Raw genomic sequence first — 20307 nt, forward strand, 5'->3', positions numbered from 1 at the left:
ATATATTTTCCACTGCTCTGCAAAACTGTCCTCTCCAATGCTTTGTTAAAAGAACAGGAAAATACTATATTTCAGTTGCTGAAGGAGAGATACCAAATCCTACAGGAGAAAAAAGACATCTAGATCCAATCAAGCAAATGGTAAATTCAGGACTGATCATTACTGCATAAATAACATTGAGGTATTACTGAAGAGAGGAAAAGTCTAAATTTGAGATTTTGGACTGATAATTCAGAACTACATTCCTCTGACTATTATACTTTGTTCCCTCAACTCATTATTTGTTTTGGTTTGTTTTTCTTCATGTGTGTACAAATTTTAAAAGAAGTAACTTTTTTGTTAAGAAGGCATACAGTGTGTTAGCTTTTATTGGTAGAGGGATTGAGTTTCGGAGCCATGAGGTCACAAAACTCTGGTGTGGCTACACTTGGAGTATTGCATACATTTCTGGTCACCGCATTATCAGGATGTGGAAGCTTTGAAGAGGGTTCAGAGGAGATTTACGAGGATGTTGCCTGGTATGGAGGAAAGGTCTTATGAGGAAAAGTTGAAGGACTTGAGGCTGTTTTTGTTAGAGAGAAGAAGGCTGAGAGGTGACTTAAGTGAGACATAACAAGATAATCAGAGAATTAGATTCAAGAGAATCAGAGATTGTGCTCAAGAGGGTTTCCTGATAACTCAGGTTTAATTCACAATTGACTTTCCCAGTTTTCCTACCACCGCAGGTGCCCCTGTTAACGTCTTGTGAGCAGACACCAGAATGAAGCATGGTCAAAGCCTCTGGATGATTAACCAGACAATTGACTGTTCTCTGTTCATCTCGCTGACTGACTTACACCAATGCTCAGAGTGCTTGCACTGCAGCACTCACCATAACCCACTCGCCAGTCTGTAATGAATCCCTGAACCTGACCACCCCAAGTAGCCTGCCTATCATTCCAAATCTCTAGACAGAGATCAAACCAATACCTCTGACAGAGTGGGATCCCCTGTCTGATGACAGTCCTTCGTGATTTGGTTAAGGATTACTCCCATCAGACCTTGACACAGTCATTTGGCTGAAGTACAAATAGAGTAAGCTGCCGGCACACGCAGTACTTGATGTAGCCTGGTATTGACCAGCAACATGTCCACAACCTTGTATGATCACTACCGACAATCATAACAAGCTGCTTCATGTCTGCATTAAATGCCAAGGCAACACAGAAGTACTGAGAGCCTTTAAATTTTGAATGAGGAAGCAAATTACAAAAAGATATGGAAAGGCAGAGATATTGTAAGTGGGCGCAGAGTGAGTGAGTGCTAAGAAAGCAAACAAACAGCCCTCAGGTACAGCCTGCTCCAATGATGAGATGGGTACCTGCCATTGCAACAAATAAAAACAAAGGAATGAGCACTTGCTAAAATTCTACAACCAGAGTTGTTGGCTGTAGATTTTAGAAGTGCTCATTCCTTTGTTTTTATTTGTTGAAATAATTAGGAATGTTGTCAATAAAATAACACATTTTGTCAAAATGAGGGATCAACAAATGAGTTGGAAACTGAAATAAATGGGCAGACAAGGAAATATTCTATGAACCGTAACAGGCTTAAAAATGGAAAAAAAAGTGAAGATTTCAGTCCATTAATATGGACATTTCAGCTTATAGGGGAAGTATTAAATTATTTTAAGCCAACCTTTTTTCCTTCTTGAAAAATCAGTGCATCTCTAGATATCCTCTTGTTTAATTCTGTTTTCTTTAAAAATAAAACACAAGTACAAAAATATTACACAATCATTCACAAAACTGCATACAACTGCACCTATGTTGTAATTAGAAAATTAAAGTCATCATATCAAACCTAAGTGGAAAATTAATATTTTAACATGTTTGAGGCAAAGATGTGAAGAAGTTCATCACAAAGCAACAAGATATGGACTGATCTTCCTAATCGTAGATATAACTTAAAAAATGGAAGCTAAGCATAATTTCACCAAGAGGATGTGAAAATAAAGTCATCTAAAATCACAAGATTCCAAGTAGGTCTAAGAAATTGCCCTCCCTTTGAGGATTGGATGCATCACGGACTCATAAAGAGAACAGGTTACTTTGTTCAGCATTACAAATATATGTATCTTTGTCCACCTATATAGGCCAAGTCATTTGCCTATTCCACCCAGGTTAGCATGAGCAACTGGGAAGTATATAGAACACTCGTCTTCAATCAGTCAACCACTAGGAGGTTTATAATACCCCTCTTGATAACTTTCACATTCCACTGTTCCTGTTCTTGTGGCTTCAGAAGAACCTTGCAGGATCAAGATCAAAACAGTTCATTACTTCTTTTAGCCATAGTAGTTATTTCAAAATGATGTAAGTACATAACTGGCACTTTAAAACATGGAGCTGAAGACAATTCTGAAACATTATTTTCACTTTCCTTTTTAGCAATATTATGCATTAATATTTCCCCAGCACAGCATCACTTAAATGTACAGAAGGTTAACATTAGAATATGGAGAAATTAATTTTCCTAAGTGTAACTTATTAAGTATAACTTTGATTTTGTGATAGTATGGGATGATTGATAGCAAATCAATTGACTTCACTCCTGAATTTATTTTTCATTGATGTAAAATAAGAAATTTAATATCACTTGGTTTATATTAGTCCACATTGAAAAATTTTGCTAATAATTTTTATAATCTGTTCACAATGACTCAGTGATTAGCCTCAGGGACCCGGGCTCAATTCCACCCTCGGTGACTATCTGTGTGGAGTTTGCACATTCTTCCAGTGTCTGTTTGGGTCTGAGTAGGATGCTCTTCAGAGAGGCAGTGTGGACCTGATGGGCCAAATGGCCTCCTTCCACACTGTAGGTATTCTATGATTCTACATTAACAAATAGTAAGAAGAAAGTCATTGTGAAATAATGTGCATTTGTATCTGTTTAATTCCAATTTAGGAATAAATGACGACTGAATTTTAAATTTATATGACACCATCTGCAGTTTCTCCTTCAGTTCTTCTAGCTGCTGTTGCTGTTCTGTAACATGGATGTTTTCTTCTCCCAATTTGCACTGAGAAGTGACCTTGGATCTTATCAAATTTGCAGTTACTTTCTCCAGTTCCTGAACAGAGACAAAAGTGTACATTAGGTCGTTTAAATATCATTCACTTTGAAATTGCCGTTTCTTCAAATAAAAATCTAAATAACTCTGCAATGTCAAAACAGCAAACCGTGGCAGCTGACTATTACAAGCCAAAGCCTTTCAACAGCTTCACTTTTAGTTGCACAAGAATGGTATATATTTAAATCATTAATTTACTCCACTGTTTGAACTGATGGGTGTAAAAAATAAAAGCTGTGCGCTTTGATCTCAATTAATGGCAATTCATGGAACTTTAAGTCATAAATATTCTGCCCTTTTCTCCCCCACCCCCTCCCTTTCTGGTACAGGGTAGTCTGCTTTATATCCTTCGCTCCTTGAGCACATTGACATTTACTCAGGCAAACGGCAGAGGTTATGAATGTGGCTCTCCGATAGTATCAAGGATTCTTGACGATGCCATCATATTGATCTAAGCATTCAGCACAGTAATACTATTATCTGGCAAATGTTTGGTCTGTTTAACTGTTGTCTGAAAAACTGGAATTCCATCTATCATATCACAATTGTTGAACTGCTCTGGACTAAATCAATTAATGGTACCAGCAGGTTTAATATTACATGGTAATTGCACATGCATTGTAGTAGTTTTACATCTAAATCTTACAATTATAGTCTACATATATAAAATGTACACATAGAAACATTAATAAAACTTCCAATTAATTTGCATGAATTCAGCGGGCAACACTGAAAGTACAGGAACTAGAAACCTGAAGTGATTATGCAGGTCTTTGAGCATTTTGAGATCATATCAGTTTGTATTCTATCTCAATTTGTCCACCTATTCTCTGTAACAAAAATTAAAATGGACACTTGTACAACAGCACCCTCTGTGGGGACTGTGCATTTCAGTGTTCTCACATTTTAAACAAAATGTCCTAAATCTCATTTGTTTTACCTAAATAATACATCTGAATCTTTCTCAAGGAAATAAACAGGAAATCAGAACATACAGAGTCAAAGTAAAGGATTTTTCTATTATTCTTCTGAGAGGATTCTAATTACAACTGCATGTGGAAGATAATGGGTCGTCTGGATGTCACTATTGAGTAATCAATGTCAGAGCAGAAATGTCATGCAGCACAGAAACAGACTCTTCAGTCCAATTCGTCCATGCTGACCAGACATCCCAATCTGATCTAGTCCCATTTGCCGCATTTGGCCCATATCACTCTAAACTCTTCCTATTTATATACCCATCCAGAGCATTTTAAATGTTGTAAATATACCAGCCTCCACCACTTCCTCTGGCAGCTCATTCCACACACGGACCACCTTCTGCATGAAAATATTGCGTCTTAGATCAGTTTTAAATTTTTCCCTCTTACCTTAAACCAATGCCTTCAACTTTTGGATTTCACCACCCTAAGGAATAGGGTGAATTTTATAAACCTCTATACGGTCAGCCCTCAGCCTCTGATACTCCAGGGAAAACAACCCTGGCCTATTCAGCCTCTCCCTATAACTCAAATCCTCTGGTCTTGGCAACAGCCATCTGAACATTTTCTGCACCCTCTCAAGATTAACGACATCCTTTCTTTAGAAGAGTATCAGAATTCTAAAAGTGGTCTCAAAAATATCTAGTACAGCCACATCATGACAACATGATTGCAGCTATTTTTTTTTAAATGCTAGCTTACAGATTTCAAAATATTACATTGAAAGTAGACTGTGATTTCAAAACTCACATTTATATTTGGGAGAACTACATCTACAGATAAAATCTCCCAAATAAATGTCAGCATCCTCTCATCACACACACTCATGCTCATGCAGTAGCTTTTTAGATTAGAATATTTTTTCTTTGTAAAAGTAGTAGTCACACAGAATGTTTACATAAGATACATAATATTAATCTTGAAATTATTTTTATAAAATGTCTGTTCTGCTCAGCATCTTATTATTAGTAGTAACCATCTGATAGTTCTTCATTTTGTAAGACTGTATTTTAAAGGGGGGAAGGGTACAGAGGTTGAGAGATAGAATTCACTGATGACCTTTACGTTAAGTTCTTTTGACAAACACAGCTGATTGCTTCCAGGGTGCTCTGATTTCAAATCAGATTAACTCGTTTGCACCTCATCTGTGGAAAACCTGCTATGGCAGCAAACCCTGCCATGGTTGTCTGGCTCTTGGCATTCAAGAGGACCATCCAAGAAAACCTTGCAAATGCCTGAATATTTCAAAATAGAGCATCAGTTACCCTTGATGTGTACTTGTGAGTCACTGACTGGGAGATTCCACAAAGGTTTCAGTAGATCTCGAGTATAAGCTACTTGTAAGCAAGTTCAGGACCACATTGACCATCAAGGCAACCAGCATGAGACTACTTCCAGTCTTTGCAATCACAGGTGCTCATCCAGTAACTAGCATATGTAGGACACAGCTTAAGGTACTTTCTGCATTATCTGTCAGTTGAATGTGGCTGTAGCATCTCCTGTAGATTCTATTTCTGGCCCAAGTCTGATCACTGCCTTGACACCTGATTGTTTGGATCTTGTGTCTCTGCAGTCTGCTCAGTTTTCTGCACTTGATGTTGCTGTTTCTGCATCTTTCTGAGATTGTTCCTGGAAAAGCACAGCCAGTCGGGCAGCATCCAAGGAGCAGAAGCACCAACGTTTCAGGCATAAGCCCTTCATCAGGATGAAGATGCATTTGCAATCCTCACTTTCTCCTCCCTGAGATGGTTTCTCCTCAGCTGCACAATGGAGAGAAGGACAAATTTATCTGTGCCATAGAATTGTCAGCTTCAGGAGATCTGTGAATGCAATGCACTGATTCATATAATAATTTCTTTGAGGTTTGGCTTCCAAACCTGCTGTTTTGTCCCCCTGCAAAGCTCTTCCTCGCATCTGTCCTCCCGACATTCTAGTCATTCAGCACCCCAAACATGATAAGACCTATCTTCTGGATAAGCAGAGGACAACTTCATGCAGTTAAATATTTGTGTGCAAGGATTCATTACTTATTATCTGGGTATGAATGCACCATCCAGACATGACAGCCAGCTTCTGTTCAGCGAGGCAGGAACACAATTATTATCACCTTGCTTCGTCATGACAAACTTACCATCCCATTTCCCCCAACCTACCATCCCATTTCCCTTACTCACCATATCACCAGATAGCTAGTGGTTCACTCAAAGAAACAGAAATTACCATGGAACATCAAATAGTTGGACTGTTTCATAACACCTGTCTATTGTGAGAAAATTTGCAAAGAAAAACACCTTTGGCCATAAGTCCATCAGGCAGTAGTCAGCACATATCATCCTTGAGACTGTGAGTGAAAGGAGAGGCTGATACTTTTAAGTGGTCCCCTGAGCAGACTTTTGGCAAAATGCCTCTTTGACAGAACTTTCCAACAAACACATGTCATATCTTGGCTGGTGGTGAGAAGGGCACAACCTGTGAGATCTACACTCTCCGCCAGCATACACTGCTCTTGAAGCAGCTGCAGGAGGAGACTGTCACACATCTTCTTCTGGAATGTGCCTTTACAAAGAAGGACTGGAGAGAGATGCAGTGGTTTTTGTTGAGATTTGTCGCTGGTAATTTTGTGACTTGGAACTCTGTCCTCTACCATCTGTTCCCCAGAATGCACATCAAGATAAATATTGCGCATGGAAGACCATCAATTTGGTGAAAGACACTTTGGTCTGCCTAAAATATGTTGGTCTTTCAGTTGACCTTGACTGTGTGTTGCAGACTGGGGCTTTCCAAGCTCCAGGACTACAAACTGAGGGATGCACTAAAGCTTGGGGCAACTGCAGTCAAGGTGCAGTAGAGACAGACCATCATCTAAGCTCTTTCAGTTATTAGACCCTCTCTTTGCCTCAGAATATATATAATATGGTCCTGCATGAGTAGGAAATGCTTTTGGTTTTGTAACTGCAGAGAGTGTAAAATAACGATGTTTGCATTCCTTTATGTGCAAGGACAATAAAGAATTGCTTTAGTACCTGCGTATAAAAATACTACAGTATGAAGAGAATACACTTTTACAATAAAAATATATAGTCAGCATTCTGAATGCACGCATATCTCAATTGGGTAGAACTTGTTTAAGATGGGATATTTAATTTGGATAAATTTGGCTTCATTGATAAGCAATATATGCAGGTATGTTTCCCAAGTCAGGAAAATCAACCCCCTTTTTAATGTTGGAGAATTTATTTCCAGAAGTTTATTCCAAAGTTGGGAACTCAGAATTTTGGTCTCTCTCACAATTGTTTCCTTCCACCTCCGAGGATCAGAAAGATTCCAGCCATGAGTACAATTTGATCTCAATGCCAAATATGGGTGGCACTATCTCACAGTGCCAGGGAGAGACAGACAGACAGACAGACAGAGAGAGACACACACACAGACAGAGAGAGAGAAAACCAAGGTTAGAGAGGGATTCAAAATCAAAGATGAGAGTTTTAAAATCGAGATGTTCTTTAATGTAGAACGTCAGGATACGTTCAGTGCAACTACATTACAGGGTCTGATCAGAATGGAGCCCAACTCAAATGTATAAGCAGTCAAAAATTAGTAACTCTTCTCTCTAACTGTTAAAAACTTGCTCATATTTGTGAGGTTTTGTCATTTTGAATTTATTAGACTTTGTTTGATATCTCCTTTGTTTACGATTTTAAAGAAGGCAATTTTATTGCTTATTTCAAATTGGTTGAAGCCTCCACTAGAATAGCAGCGAAAGCAATTTTATATGAACACATTAGGGTTTTATCCACTAATATCACCAACTGTAATTTCTAGGCTTTTAAGTGAACACCATTTAGAGTTAACGATCAAACCTAAATACTACTATTAAGCAAAGAGTATAAATCAGTATTTTTAAAAACGTGACAGAATCATTTAATAGCTGTTAAATCTCTCAAAAATATTACTATAATTATAGCAAATTGCCAGCTAACTATTTAGATTCTATCACTGATAGATTCACATATCCATATAAATCTCTGAAGATCACCACATAGCATAACAGAATTTTATAATAATCTTAATAAATCAATGTGAACAGACATAACTATAAAATACAATCTAATAAAGAATAATTATGATGTATGAATATTGACCAGTAGGGTAATTATAAAGCCCAGAACAAAAATTTCATTATTTCCCATTGTTACTGGTGTCTCACAACATAAAATACTAATGTTTAGCTACATTTAAAAACAAACTTACATACAAATATACGAGTTAGGAGCAGATTCTCCCCCTTCCCAAAAGCCTTCTCTGCCATTTAGTAAGATCATTGCTGATCCAATTGTCACCTGAACTCCACATTCATGCATACACCAAAACCTTACACTCCCTTGCTTATCAAAAATGTATCCACCTCTGCCTGAAAAATATTCCAAGGTTCACGTCCACCACATTTTGAGAAAGAAAATTCCAGAGACCCACAATCCTGCATAAGAAAAAAAGCTCATCGCTGTTTTAAACAATCATTTATTTTTAATAACTAGATGAACCCTAAATTGTTCCACAAATTGAAACCATCCCCTTCACATTCATATTAAAACAAACAGTTTCTTACATAGATTTATTGGAATTAAATAGTACTTTGCTTCAAGTGTTAAATAATGCCAAATCAATTATAGCATTGAAAAGTACTGGTTTGTTATTTAAAGTAGGGATTGGGGGAAGAAAATCACCTAACAAAATCAATTCAACACATGAAACTATTTCTATTTTTATAGGTATTATTTAGCATGCACTGATATTAGAGCAACCTGTCACAAACAGGGCCAATTTAGGTAAACTTTGTTCCTCAGTTTTGACCAAAGAAACAAAACTTCTTGAAAGAGAACAGAATTGAACTAGAGTGTTGATAACATAAATGATCTGGAAGAGGGCACTGTTGGTATGATCAGCAAATTTGCAGCTGACACGAAGATTGGTGGAGTAGCAGAAAGCATAGGGGACTGTGAAAGAATACAGGAGAATACAGATAGTTGGGTGGAGAAGTGGCAGATGGAGTTCAATCCAGGCAAATGTGAGGTGATGCATTTTGGGAAGTCTAATTCGAGAGTGAATTATACAGTAAACGGAAGAGCCTTGGGAAAAGTTGATGAGCAGAGAGATCTGGGAGTGCAGGTCCATTGTACCCTGAAGGTTGCTGCACAGGTGGATAGAGTGGTCAAGAAGGCATATGGTATGCTTGCCTTCATTGGACAGGTATTGAGTATAAGAGCTGGCAAGTCATGTTAAAATTGTACAAGACATTGGTTTGGCTGCAGTAAGAATACTGTGTACACATCTGGTCGCCACATTACTAAAAGGATGTTGACGCTTTGGACAGGGTGCACAGAAGGTTTATGAGGATGTTGCCTGGTATGGAAGGTGCTAACGATGAAGAGTGGTTGAGTAGATTAGGTTTGTTTTCATTAGAAAAATGGAGATTGAGGCGGGACCTGATTGAGGTCCACAAAATCATGAAAGGTATAGACAGGGTAGATAGAGATAAGCTTTTCTCCAAGGGTGAAGGATTCAATAATGAGAGGTCACGCTTTCAAGTTGAGAGGTGGGAAGTTTAAGGGGGATACACGCGGCAAATACTTTGCACAGAGGATGGTGGATGCCTGGAAGTGTTGCCAGCAAAGGTGGTAGAGGTAGGCATGATAGATTCATTTAAGATGCATCTGGACAGATAAATGAGTAGGTGGGAAGCAGAGGGATACAGATACTTAGGAAATGGGCGGCAGGTTTAGACAGTGGATTTGGATCGGCTCAAGCTTGGACGGCCGAAGGGCCTGCACCTGGGCTGTAAATTTTCTTTGTTCTTCTTTGTTCTTTATGCAAGGAGACATTTAACAGATCAAGTTAAAGATGACAGGAAAGGTGCTTCTACAATTTTGTCTACAGCAACATATTTCAATATAAAAACAGCATGGTATTTAATTTCTCTAAGTTTTAAAGACACTTAGCAGTAACATGCTGCTTTAAGAGTTTCTCCTATTTCAGTTTCAATTGATAATCCTACTTCCCGAGCATATCAGCCACATTAAAAAAAAGATTTTCTGAATACAATTCTCATCTACTGCTCCATGTCATTTCATTATAGGAACACAGAAGTAGTGCATTCAGCACCTTGCAACACCATAAGATGATAATATGATAGACTTGGGACCAAACTCCTTTTGGCTAACCAATGTCTACTAAGCTTTTGCTATTTGCAAAAGAATTCAGAATTATATGAAATTGTGTGTGCAAAAGTCTATCCTAACTCCACTCCTTAAATGCTTGCCTCTACTTTTCAGTCATGCTCACCTTCCTGGATGCCTCAATCAATGGAAATAATTTACCTTCATTCACTCTGATAGTTTCCCTTCATAATTTGATGACTCTGGACACAGCGTCAGTACCAACAGAGAAGGAAGTTAACAAATATGTCATAAAGTTGACAAAAAGAAGAGCTACAAGTACAGAATCAGGAAGGCGAAGTTGATCAGTGCATGGATAGATTCAAAAAGAGAAAGTTGACAGAGACTGGAAGAGGAACACAGAATTCTTGTGATAATAAGCAATAAATTACCATCAGAAGAGGTCAGATTTTCTGTTTGGCAATAATGAAAACAGATGCTCTTGAAGGCAACACGTGAGTTGTATTAAAAAAAGTCTAAAGTTTGGAAAGCTATGTAAATAACGCGGAAATGTCAATGAGCTGATATTTTCCCAGAAAAAGTCAAACCTTGAACACAGACATTACTGACTGATCAGCTATAAAGGATCACTACACCATCAGGACTATTGTAATGTGAGCAAGAAAGGATTCACAGATAACTGGATCCACAAAATGCAAAGTGAAACCTGGTGCTGAATAGTATTTATGACCTACTATGTGAATGAAGTTCCACATGAAGTGGAATGATGTAATTACGTAGTGTCAAATGTATGTAATGGGTGTTGCAAGTGTTTGTGGTTGCATTAGGTATACTTTTTTGGTACCAATTCAATTTAAAGTGAAATTTATCTTTTTATTTGAAAAATTGTTTATTAATACATATGTGCTTTATGCTGATTCTGATTTTTATTAAATTGGAAGTAACAAGAACAAATTTTGTTGTAATTTATTTGGGGGTCATTCGATAAATCCAGCTATTTTAGTTATGAATCTTCTATGAGGATCATAATATTTTGAAAACTTCATGTAAATTCATTCAATTGAGAATTTTTTGTGGAAATCACAAAGAATCCCATGAGTTTTTGAAAAAGCCAGTCCTCTCTCTTCCCATCATCTAGCTGTGTCAACCACCTAACCATCCTTTTTCTTTGTCGCAGACCTCAGGCCATTCTACAGTTATATTTCCTCTGTTCCTTCCTTTGCCACCAGTCCATTCTATTTAAATGAATCTCCAATTTCTACCTTATCAATGATGGAAGTGTTGCACCAAAACTTAAAACTTGTCCATCCTCTCCAGAGATGCTACTTTAACCATTGTGTTTTCTGAATGTTCAGCTGATGTTACATTCTTGATTCAGCAAAGAGCTACTGTAATAATGATCAGCATCCGAAATTATTGTGAAACACCCTTGGAAATATCAGTACCAGATTCACGGACAACTACAGTATATAAAGCAACTGTAAGGAACATCAAACAATTAAATCTAGGTTAATTAACACTATTTGCTATTATGAAAATCCTTCGGAACTTGTGCAACAGTCAAAATATATTAAAGATATACATGTGTAGTGGCTTGATGGATTACTATACTGACACACTGCACCAAAGTGAAAGGGGTGCAGGTCCTCTATAGTGATTCTTCATAGAAGATAATGCATATTCCTATGCCATGCCAATCACTGGCTAATTTATAGCAGTATCAGAGACCAAATGACAGAACATTTCAAATAGTGAACAAGGAGACTTAAAGCAAAAAGAAGAAAATAAGTTACAGAGTAAAGAAACCAAAGAAAGAAAGTTCATAGAAAGCTGAAGGAATATATACAAAACCACAATTCAGTTTTATAATTGCAGCAACATTTCTTACTCAGAAAGGAGTAACTGTCACTGCCTTTAGTTCAAGAATGCTATTGCTACAGTAAAAATATTCTCAATCATTATGTGTACACATCTTAAATTACTTGTAAAGATTTCATCTGATAGTTATTTGTTCCAAATTCATAGCCACATTCTAAAATAATTAGAATTTTCAACATCAGTGTTACTGAATAGAAGAAATCTCCACAATAGACATTTAAAACACACTGCAGGAATTTTCATTCTAATGCATTTCAAAACTTCAAAAGGAGTTGCGTTATTTGAGGTTTCCAAAGTACCTGTTTCAGATTATGTATCATATTCTCCTGATGTTTATTCACTGTAATTAGCTTTTTGTTCAATCTTGTTGCTTCATCCACTATACAACATAAAAAAAGTCTTCTAAAAATCACTTTAAACAAAATGTTTGAACTATATAGTCTAAAAGATAGTCCACACTTTTAAATATAATTTTGTGTGAATAGTTGACCTGTAAATATATCATTTTCATGACACACGTTCATTAAACAGTTAAAAGCTCAATAATTTGATATTTTATTGCAGAACAATCTAAATTGCATCCAGAAAAAATATAATTTGATTATACTAACCCATTCTTCAACTTGATCTTAAGTTTAAAACATCCCCTGCAGAAAATTCACAGACTTGTGTTCATGACAATAAATATCCTCTTCCTTTTGAGTTTTCTGCTTGAAAGCTGGCCTTTAATAATTTGTTGAAACATGCATAAAAGCCGTGATCGGTTTATGAGCATGGTGTGAAGGCAGGCCCCCAGTCAGTCTTGGCTAGAGGCAAGATTGAACTTTGTGCTGTCAATGTTAATCTGAATGCTAAGCTGGCTTTCTAGCCCCTCACTCTTCCCACATCTCCATTTTATATTACTATTTTGAAATATAAGCCTCGAGTTGTTACAAGTGACAGGATCATTACAAGGTCATTAGTTGAGTCATGAGATACAGGACTGAATTTTATCAGAAACTGGCCATGTCAATTTTGATGAGTTTCATGGAGGTTTTCTCTCAGTCAGCCCTCATGAGCTTTTTCACATTTTTCTCCATAAGTCATCTTATTAGTTACGCTCCACATCTTTCATGTTCTTCCCACCTTCCCTCTTGTCAGAACTGGAAAGGCACTGTTGGGACCTCTTGGCACCAGTGCTGTTTTGAAAGCCAGAAGGTGTACTCGGTAATAGTCTCCATCTAGCATAGGCTTAGTCTTCCCTTATTGATCAGAGTAGCTCAACACTTTCTCGTTGTTCAGTGTGGGACTATCTCATACTGGAAAGCCTTCGAAAAGGCTGAGAATGTACATTTCTATTCAGCAATACCAAATCAAAGAAAAGGAAAAGGCTACATTTATTTCTTGGAATGTTTGCCTTTTGAGCAGCAATAAGTTTACAAGCAATGAGTGATCACTCCAACTAGCTCACTTTTGTAAGAACCACATATCAATTAAGTCCTGTTTGGATTGCTGTAGCTGAAGATGGATCTCTATCATGCAAGTGGTGATGTATCTCTTGCTCAAAGTCCTTACCCTCCTCCTAGGAAGACCAGTGTCACTCTCCTAGCTCTTTAGCATCCATCACATCCTCTTTTTACCTCTTACAGTTGTGCAGAGCACAGAAAATAAAGAATATATGACACACTTTGTCTGGAAAATATTGCAAGGCCATCCCCCACCAGACTGATCAAAGCATCAAAAAACCTCGTCTTCAGCATATCTACCATCTGCTTCACCACAACCCTGATTGATGAATGAGCAACCGTGTATTTATGCCTGTCCTTTGACAGGGGTTGCAAAATGGAATGATTAGCCGTGGTTGTCTCCCAGTAACCATGACTGTATGCCATCTGCCCTTGACTGTTTAGGATTGTTATCAACATAGTAGCACATGGAAGACTCCAACAAGAGGGTCACAGGATGTCCCTACATGGACATTTGACAAAGGAGACCATACAGTCGCTTCTGCCATAATGCTCATTTTTTCAACACGAATTGGCGTTAACACTATTAAAGAATTCAGACCATTATTTGTAGAACACAAACCTTGTGGAACACAATATTGGCTGTAACATGATTCCAGCCCCATTAACTTAAATGGTGCAGCTGTTGCACAATTTTCTTATAAAGTGAAATCGCATGAGAACAGAATTATCACGTTATATTAGAACTGGCTGTAGTCTCATGAATGCAGCACAATTTATGTCACACAAGTGCAGTAGGAGCTTGCAAGTGTTACATGAATACTAATACCTTGTATGTGTGTCTCACATATCATCTAAGAAAGGCAGCGCTGCATATAAAAACAGGTTGATAAATACTTACAGTTAAAGTTGAGAGGAATTCACTTTTGTGCCCTTATGCAGCCTATGAGATCTTCATTATTTTAAAGATGAGGTCCGCGGGTGACAATTTTAACATCGCTTGTGATTAATTCTGTTTCAGAGGTGTTCTGCTTCATCAATACTGAGCTTCCACAGTTTCTCACCCAAACCTTTCATTTAGGTGTTCACCTGTCTTATGGTCTTAAACATTACCACACAACCATAGGTGATTTAGCAGAATACTCCAGATAGACTCATACAGTGATACAGCACAGAAACACATCCATCCTTGGTCAAACTTGTCCGCACCAACCAGATCTAGTCCTATTTGCCAGCATTTGGCCTGTACCCCTTCCTATTTCATGTATTTATTGAAAATTTTGCATGTTGTAAATGTACGTGCATCTACCACTTCCTCTGGCAGTTCATTCTACACATTAACCATTTTCTGCATAAAAAGATTGCCCCTCATGGCCTTTTTAAAATGTCTCCTCTCACCTTAAAAACATGGCCCCTTGTTTTGAACTACCTCAGCCTAGAGAAAACCCTTGCTATTCGCCTTATCTATGGTCCTCATGATTTTATAAAACTCTCTTAAGGTCACCCCTCAACCTCCTATGCTCCAGTAAAAAATGCTCCAGCCTATCCACCCTATATTTATAACTCAAATTCTCCATTCTTGGCAACAGGCTGGTAAATCTTTTCTGACCCCTCTCCAATTTAATAATATCCTTCCTATAGCAAGGTAACCAGTACTGAACACAATATCACAGAAAAGGCCTTACCAATGTTCTCTACAACCTCAACATGATGTTACAACTCCTGTACCCAAAAGGTCTGGGCAATGAAGGCAAGCATGCTGAACACTTTCTTAAACATCCTATCTACTTGTGACACAAATGTTGATTATGTACCTGAACCCAGAGGTCTTTCTGTTTTACTACTTTAGCGTTAATGCGTTTAGGTTTGCTCGCTGAGCTGTAGGTTTGATATCCAGACGTTTCATTACTGGCTAGGTAACATCATCAGTGGCGACCTCCAAGTGAAGCGAAGCTGTTATCTCCTGCTTTCTATTTATGTCTTTCTCCTGGATGGGGTTCCTGGGGTTTGTGGTGATGTCATTTCCTGTTCGTTTTCTGAGGGGTTGATAGATGGCATCTACATCTACGTGCTTGTTTATTGCATTGTGGTTGGAGTGCCAGGCCTCTAGGAATTCTCTGGCATGTCTCTGCTTAGCCTGTCCCAGGCTAACAAACTTAAAAGACCCAGTACAACCCATGGACAAAACCAACGTCATCTATAAAATTCCATGCAAGGACTGCCACAAACACTACGTAGGACAAACAGGAAGAAAGTTAGCCACCAGGATACATGAACACCAGCTAGCCACAAAAAGACACGACCCCCTCTCCCTTATAGCCCCACACGTGGATGAAAAAAACCATCACTTCGACTGGGACAACACATCTATCCTGGGACAGGCTAAGCAGAGACATGCCATGGTAGGATTGCAGGGATCAGGTCTGATCTGTTAGTTGTGGGATTGCTTCGTGCTTTTATTTCTTTATTTTTTCTAATTTATTTCTATAATCTGTAATGCTGGACTTCTATTTCTTTAATTTTCTATTTTTTTTCCCCCAAGGAACTTGTACTTAAGAATTTGTACCTAGGTTACCGTTGTATCTAAGATAGCACTGTTAGTGGCAACTTGTACATTTTTCACTATGCTCATTTGAGTACATAGAGTCACAGAGATGTACAGCATGGAAACAGACTCTTCGGTCCAACTCATTCACGCTGACCAGATATCCAAAATTAATTTAGTCCCATTTGCCAGCAATTGGCCAATATCTCTCTAAACCTTTCCTATTCATATACCCATTAAGTTGCCTTTTAAATGTTGTAATTGCACCAGCCTCCACCACTTCCTCTGGCAGCTCATTCCATACAGGTACCACCCTCTGTGTATGTGTGACAATAAAACTAATTCTAATTTTACCTAACACATACTGCTTATGCTACTTGGCATGTGAATATAGCTTCACAAAATTGTCACCTCACTTTCAGGTATGTCTGGTACGGATCTTGGCAACCCCTCCCACATTCATCATTCAATCAGGGTTTATTCTCTGTCAGGATGGTTATGGTGGAGTGGGGAGCAAGTCAAGCTATGAGGTTATAGATTGTGATTGCTGCTGATGAACCATATCATTTCTGGTAGACCAGTTTTGAGTTTGAAACTTGTATCTTGCACTCTGAAGAGACATAAAATATTTGTTCAATGCCTCTTGTTCACTCATTTGCTTATTATTTTTAGAGCACATGAATGTGGCCTAACCTCCAAGTGGAGAATAATACTGAAGTTTCTTGATGCCATACTAGAAAAAAATGGAAATAATTTAACTTCCATTTAACACACTGTGCATCGTCGGAAATTTCACCCTTAAGTGTTCCAGATTAGCTGAATTGCCTTTTCTTATTCCAAACTTTTTACAGTCTGACCTTAACAATGGCATTTTATTTTTATTTCACGAATTGAGTTATGATGTTGGTTTGCAAGTTATACTCACCATTCTGTTCTAGCTTCTCATGAGCCTGTTTGACCAACCCACACTGACGACTTATAGCTGCAAAACGTTTCTCCACTTCACTCAGTTGACTGAGCTGATTATCCTTCGCAACAGTCTGCAACTGCACCTTTTGTTCCTGAATAACAAGGATAAAAAACATACACAAACACTGTTTCTAATTCATTATTAAAGTAGTACAGATATTTCATACGAGTAGAAGTGTCACTAAGCTGAGCTGTAATGGGGTGAGATCTTAGAGGCGTTTGAAGGACTGCAAAACATGTTTGGGACAGAGGGCAGTGGGTTCAAAACTCAGCAAAACATTTCCAATTATTCGGGTAAAGATGGGACAATGTTTTCATCGAATCAGAATGATTATAGTACAGGACGAGACCATTCATTTCATCGACTACATGCTAGCTCCCTGCAGTAATAATTTAGTTAGCCTGACATCCAAGCACTTTCCCAGCAGCACTGATGTTATTTCTCCCATTAAGTAAATATGCACTTCCTTTCCAAAATCCATGATTCAGTTCACTCTACCAACCGTTCAGGCAGCGTATTCCAGATTCTAACCACTTGCATGAAGGAAGAAGACAGTCTTAGCATGGTGGAAATAAAATGGCACATATCGACTACCACGTCAAACTTTCACACCTACTCATTTACTCTCAGTTAAGAGGTTAATTATGAGGTTAGGTGCACAGGGAGCAAAAGGGAATGATTTTAGCTTTGCCTTCTTCAAGCTGAAGGAAATTCTCGTCTTCTCAAAACTTATTGCTAGATAGGATACAGTGACAATACAGAGTCTAGATTAGAGTGAGAGCTGAAAATGTGTTGCTGGTTAAAGCACAGCAGGTCAGGTAGCATCCAAGGAACAGGAAATTCGACGTTTCGGGCCAGAGCCCTTCATCAGGAATCTAGATTAGAGTGATGCTGGAAAAGCACAGCAGGTCAGGAATAAAGGACTTTTGCCCGAAGCTTTGATTTTCCTGCTCCTCGGATGCTGCCTGACTTGCTGTGCTTTTCCAGCACCACTCTAATCTAGACTCTGGTTTCCAGCATCTGCAGTCCTTGTTTTTACCTACAGTGATAATACAGCCTGGGGTAAAAAAAGAGGAAACATAAAGTTCAGCATCATCTGCAAATATATGGAACCTGGCCCATCTGTACAATCATTACGGATTTCAGTACAATGTCTTTTTTTTTAAACTTGTCTTTGCATATGACAAATTTGGCCTTTTTTTCTCATCAGTTGTCAGCATTGCTGACAAGGACAATATTTGTACTCATCCCTTATTACCCTTCCAAATAAAGGTGGCGGTTAGCCTTCTTCTTGAACCACTGCAGTCGAACTGGTGTTTGGTCCATACACCCATATTGCAATCTTTTGTAATTGCTTTTGGATCTTTTAACATGATAAAGCATCACAATGAGCTTCACAGGGGAAAATATAAAACAAAGTCTAACACTGATATTATAAAAAGATTAGAGCTGGTGGCCCAAAACATGCCAGGAAGGTTTTGAGGACCTTAAACAAGTAAAGAATGACGGAAAGATTTCGGGAAAAAAATTCCAGTGCTCAGGGCCCGAGGGAGCGCTAGATATGCTACAAATGGTGGAGGAATAAAACTGGTAATTCAGAAAGGGCTAGATTTGGAGGAGCACTGGCACTGTGAGGTAGTAGTGCTAACCACTGAACCACAGTGTCACCACTAAAAATGTCATACAAGAAAAAAAGTTAAATGTGCAGGAGTCTTAGTGACAAACAAATAATTTCGAGAGAATGCTTTCAGTGAAGAAAGGATCATAACACTGAAACTGTTTAAAAATATTTGAGCAATTTCAAACTGTGGATGAGGGAGATGAGAGTATATGCAACATGCAGTAAAAGTTTAGCTATTATACCATTCCTGGTAAATTAAAACTCTTACAATGTAATATTTCAATAGTGTAGATTGCAGTACACAGATTTACAGATGTTTTACTAGCAACTACTTTCTAAAACAAATTTAACAGTGTGATGCCTGACATTCAATCTTGCCTGCAATGCTCAAGAAGTCAATTTTATTAATGCTGGCCCATCCTTCCACGGGCCAATATTGCTGCATTACCTATTTTTCCCAACAACGGACTGGAAAGCAAAATAAGTCCTTACCAGTTCACTTAGTTTTTTTTCTAGGCTGTACTTGGAAACCTACGATGGAATATATCAACTGTAAATAACTTTAAAGATAAAAATAAAGACAGTCTGAAACAAAGAAGAATGATTTTCAACTCCTTCCCTATAGGATCACTTGAAAAACATGTGCAATCATAATTTTCTTATTTCTCTCAAAATCTTTTTAAAAAGTGATAAATAAGATAATCAACACATCAACATCAATATAGCAATGCATGAAAACAACATTGACCTTCCAGGTCTGTTGGGCTTCAATATGATGACTGTTATTTAATGTGCCTGCGAGAAAACTTCACTTGTTCCTGCCAAATATACTACTATTGCATTTTTAAATGAAGGAAGACAAATGAGTAAGCCTATTCATTATTTGGATTCATTTCCATCACTCTGTTTCTAATTTTATTTTTATAAAGCATCATTGTAAATAAATATTCTAAATATTATTTATACTTTCTGGCTTTCTACTATCAGACACAAAGCGGTTGTAACAGAATCTTCAATAGCCTTGCAGTTCTGTCACGTAAGATCCTTTTGAAGATTATTTCAGTTTAAAATGCCTCAGCCTGCTTTGTTTTCTGAATTGAATTGTAATGTTTTCTTCACTGCAACATATCACAAAACACTTTATATTTACAGCTTCAGTATTCCATTTTATATTTTCCATACTCAGACCTAATTAAAATTCCTGCATAAAGAGAGTAGTTTGTTATTTGTGTCACCTTTTACTTGTTTTAATCATCTAGTTAATCTAGGGTGAGCTATCAAAACCAACAAAATGCCTCCTCATGTCTGACCTTTTGCGCTGTAGCTACAAGGATTTGTTTGGCTTGTTCAATCTGTGACATAGCATAGGTGATGTATAGGATTTAACATGCTCTGCTGGACATGACACATAGGTACTGTAGAGCAATCAAAAGAACTCTTGGCCTTCTCTAAGTGAGATAATGGAATTTTTTTACATTAAATGACAGTGAGACCTATATAGATAACACAGTATGATATTTGCCTGCGTTTACGAGGTCAGCAGCACCCCATTCAAGAGTTATTGCAGATGTTCCAGTCATTGA

At 37.8% G+C, this 20307-nt stretch overlaps 1 protein-coding gene across 1 annotated transcript in view; it reads right to left on the reverse strand.

Annotated features, from left to right (window-relative positions):
• Positions 1–20307, reverse strand: part of LOC132824314 (coiled-coil domain-containing protein 73-like) — a 128741-nt gene that overhangs the window by 61633 nt on the left and 46801 nt on the right. The window contains exons 7-11 of the mRNA XM_060838660.1: positions 19217–19255; positions 17059–17194; positions 12443–12522; positions 2984–3112; positions 1678–1737 (exon numbers count right to left, since the gene is read on the reverse strand). Coding sequence (XP_060694643.1) covers positions 1678–1737; positions 2984–3112; positions 12443–12522; positions 17059–17194; positions 19217–19255 — 444 coding nt within the window. The remainder of the gene's footprint in view (positions 1–1677; positions 1738–2983; positions 3113–12442; positions 12523–17058; positions 17195–19216; positions 19256–20307) is intronic.

Source organism: Hemiscyllium ocellatum, chromosome 18 (assembly GCF_020745735.1).
Source record: "Hemiscyllium ocellatum isolate sHemOce1 chromosome 18, sHemOce1.pat.X.cur, whole genome shotgun sequence".
NCBI lineage: Eukaryota > Metazoa > Chordata > Chondrichthyes > Orectolobiformes > Hemiscylliidae > Hemiscyllium > Hemiscyllium ocellatum.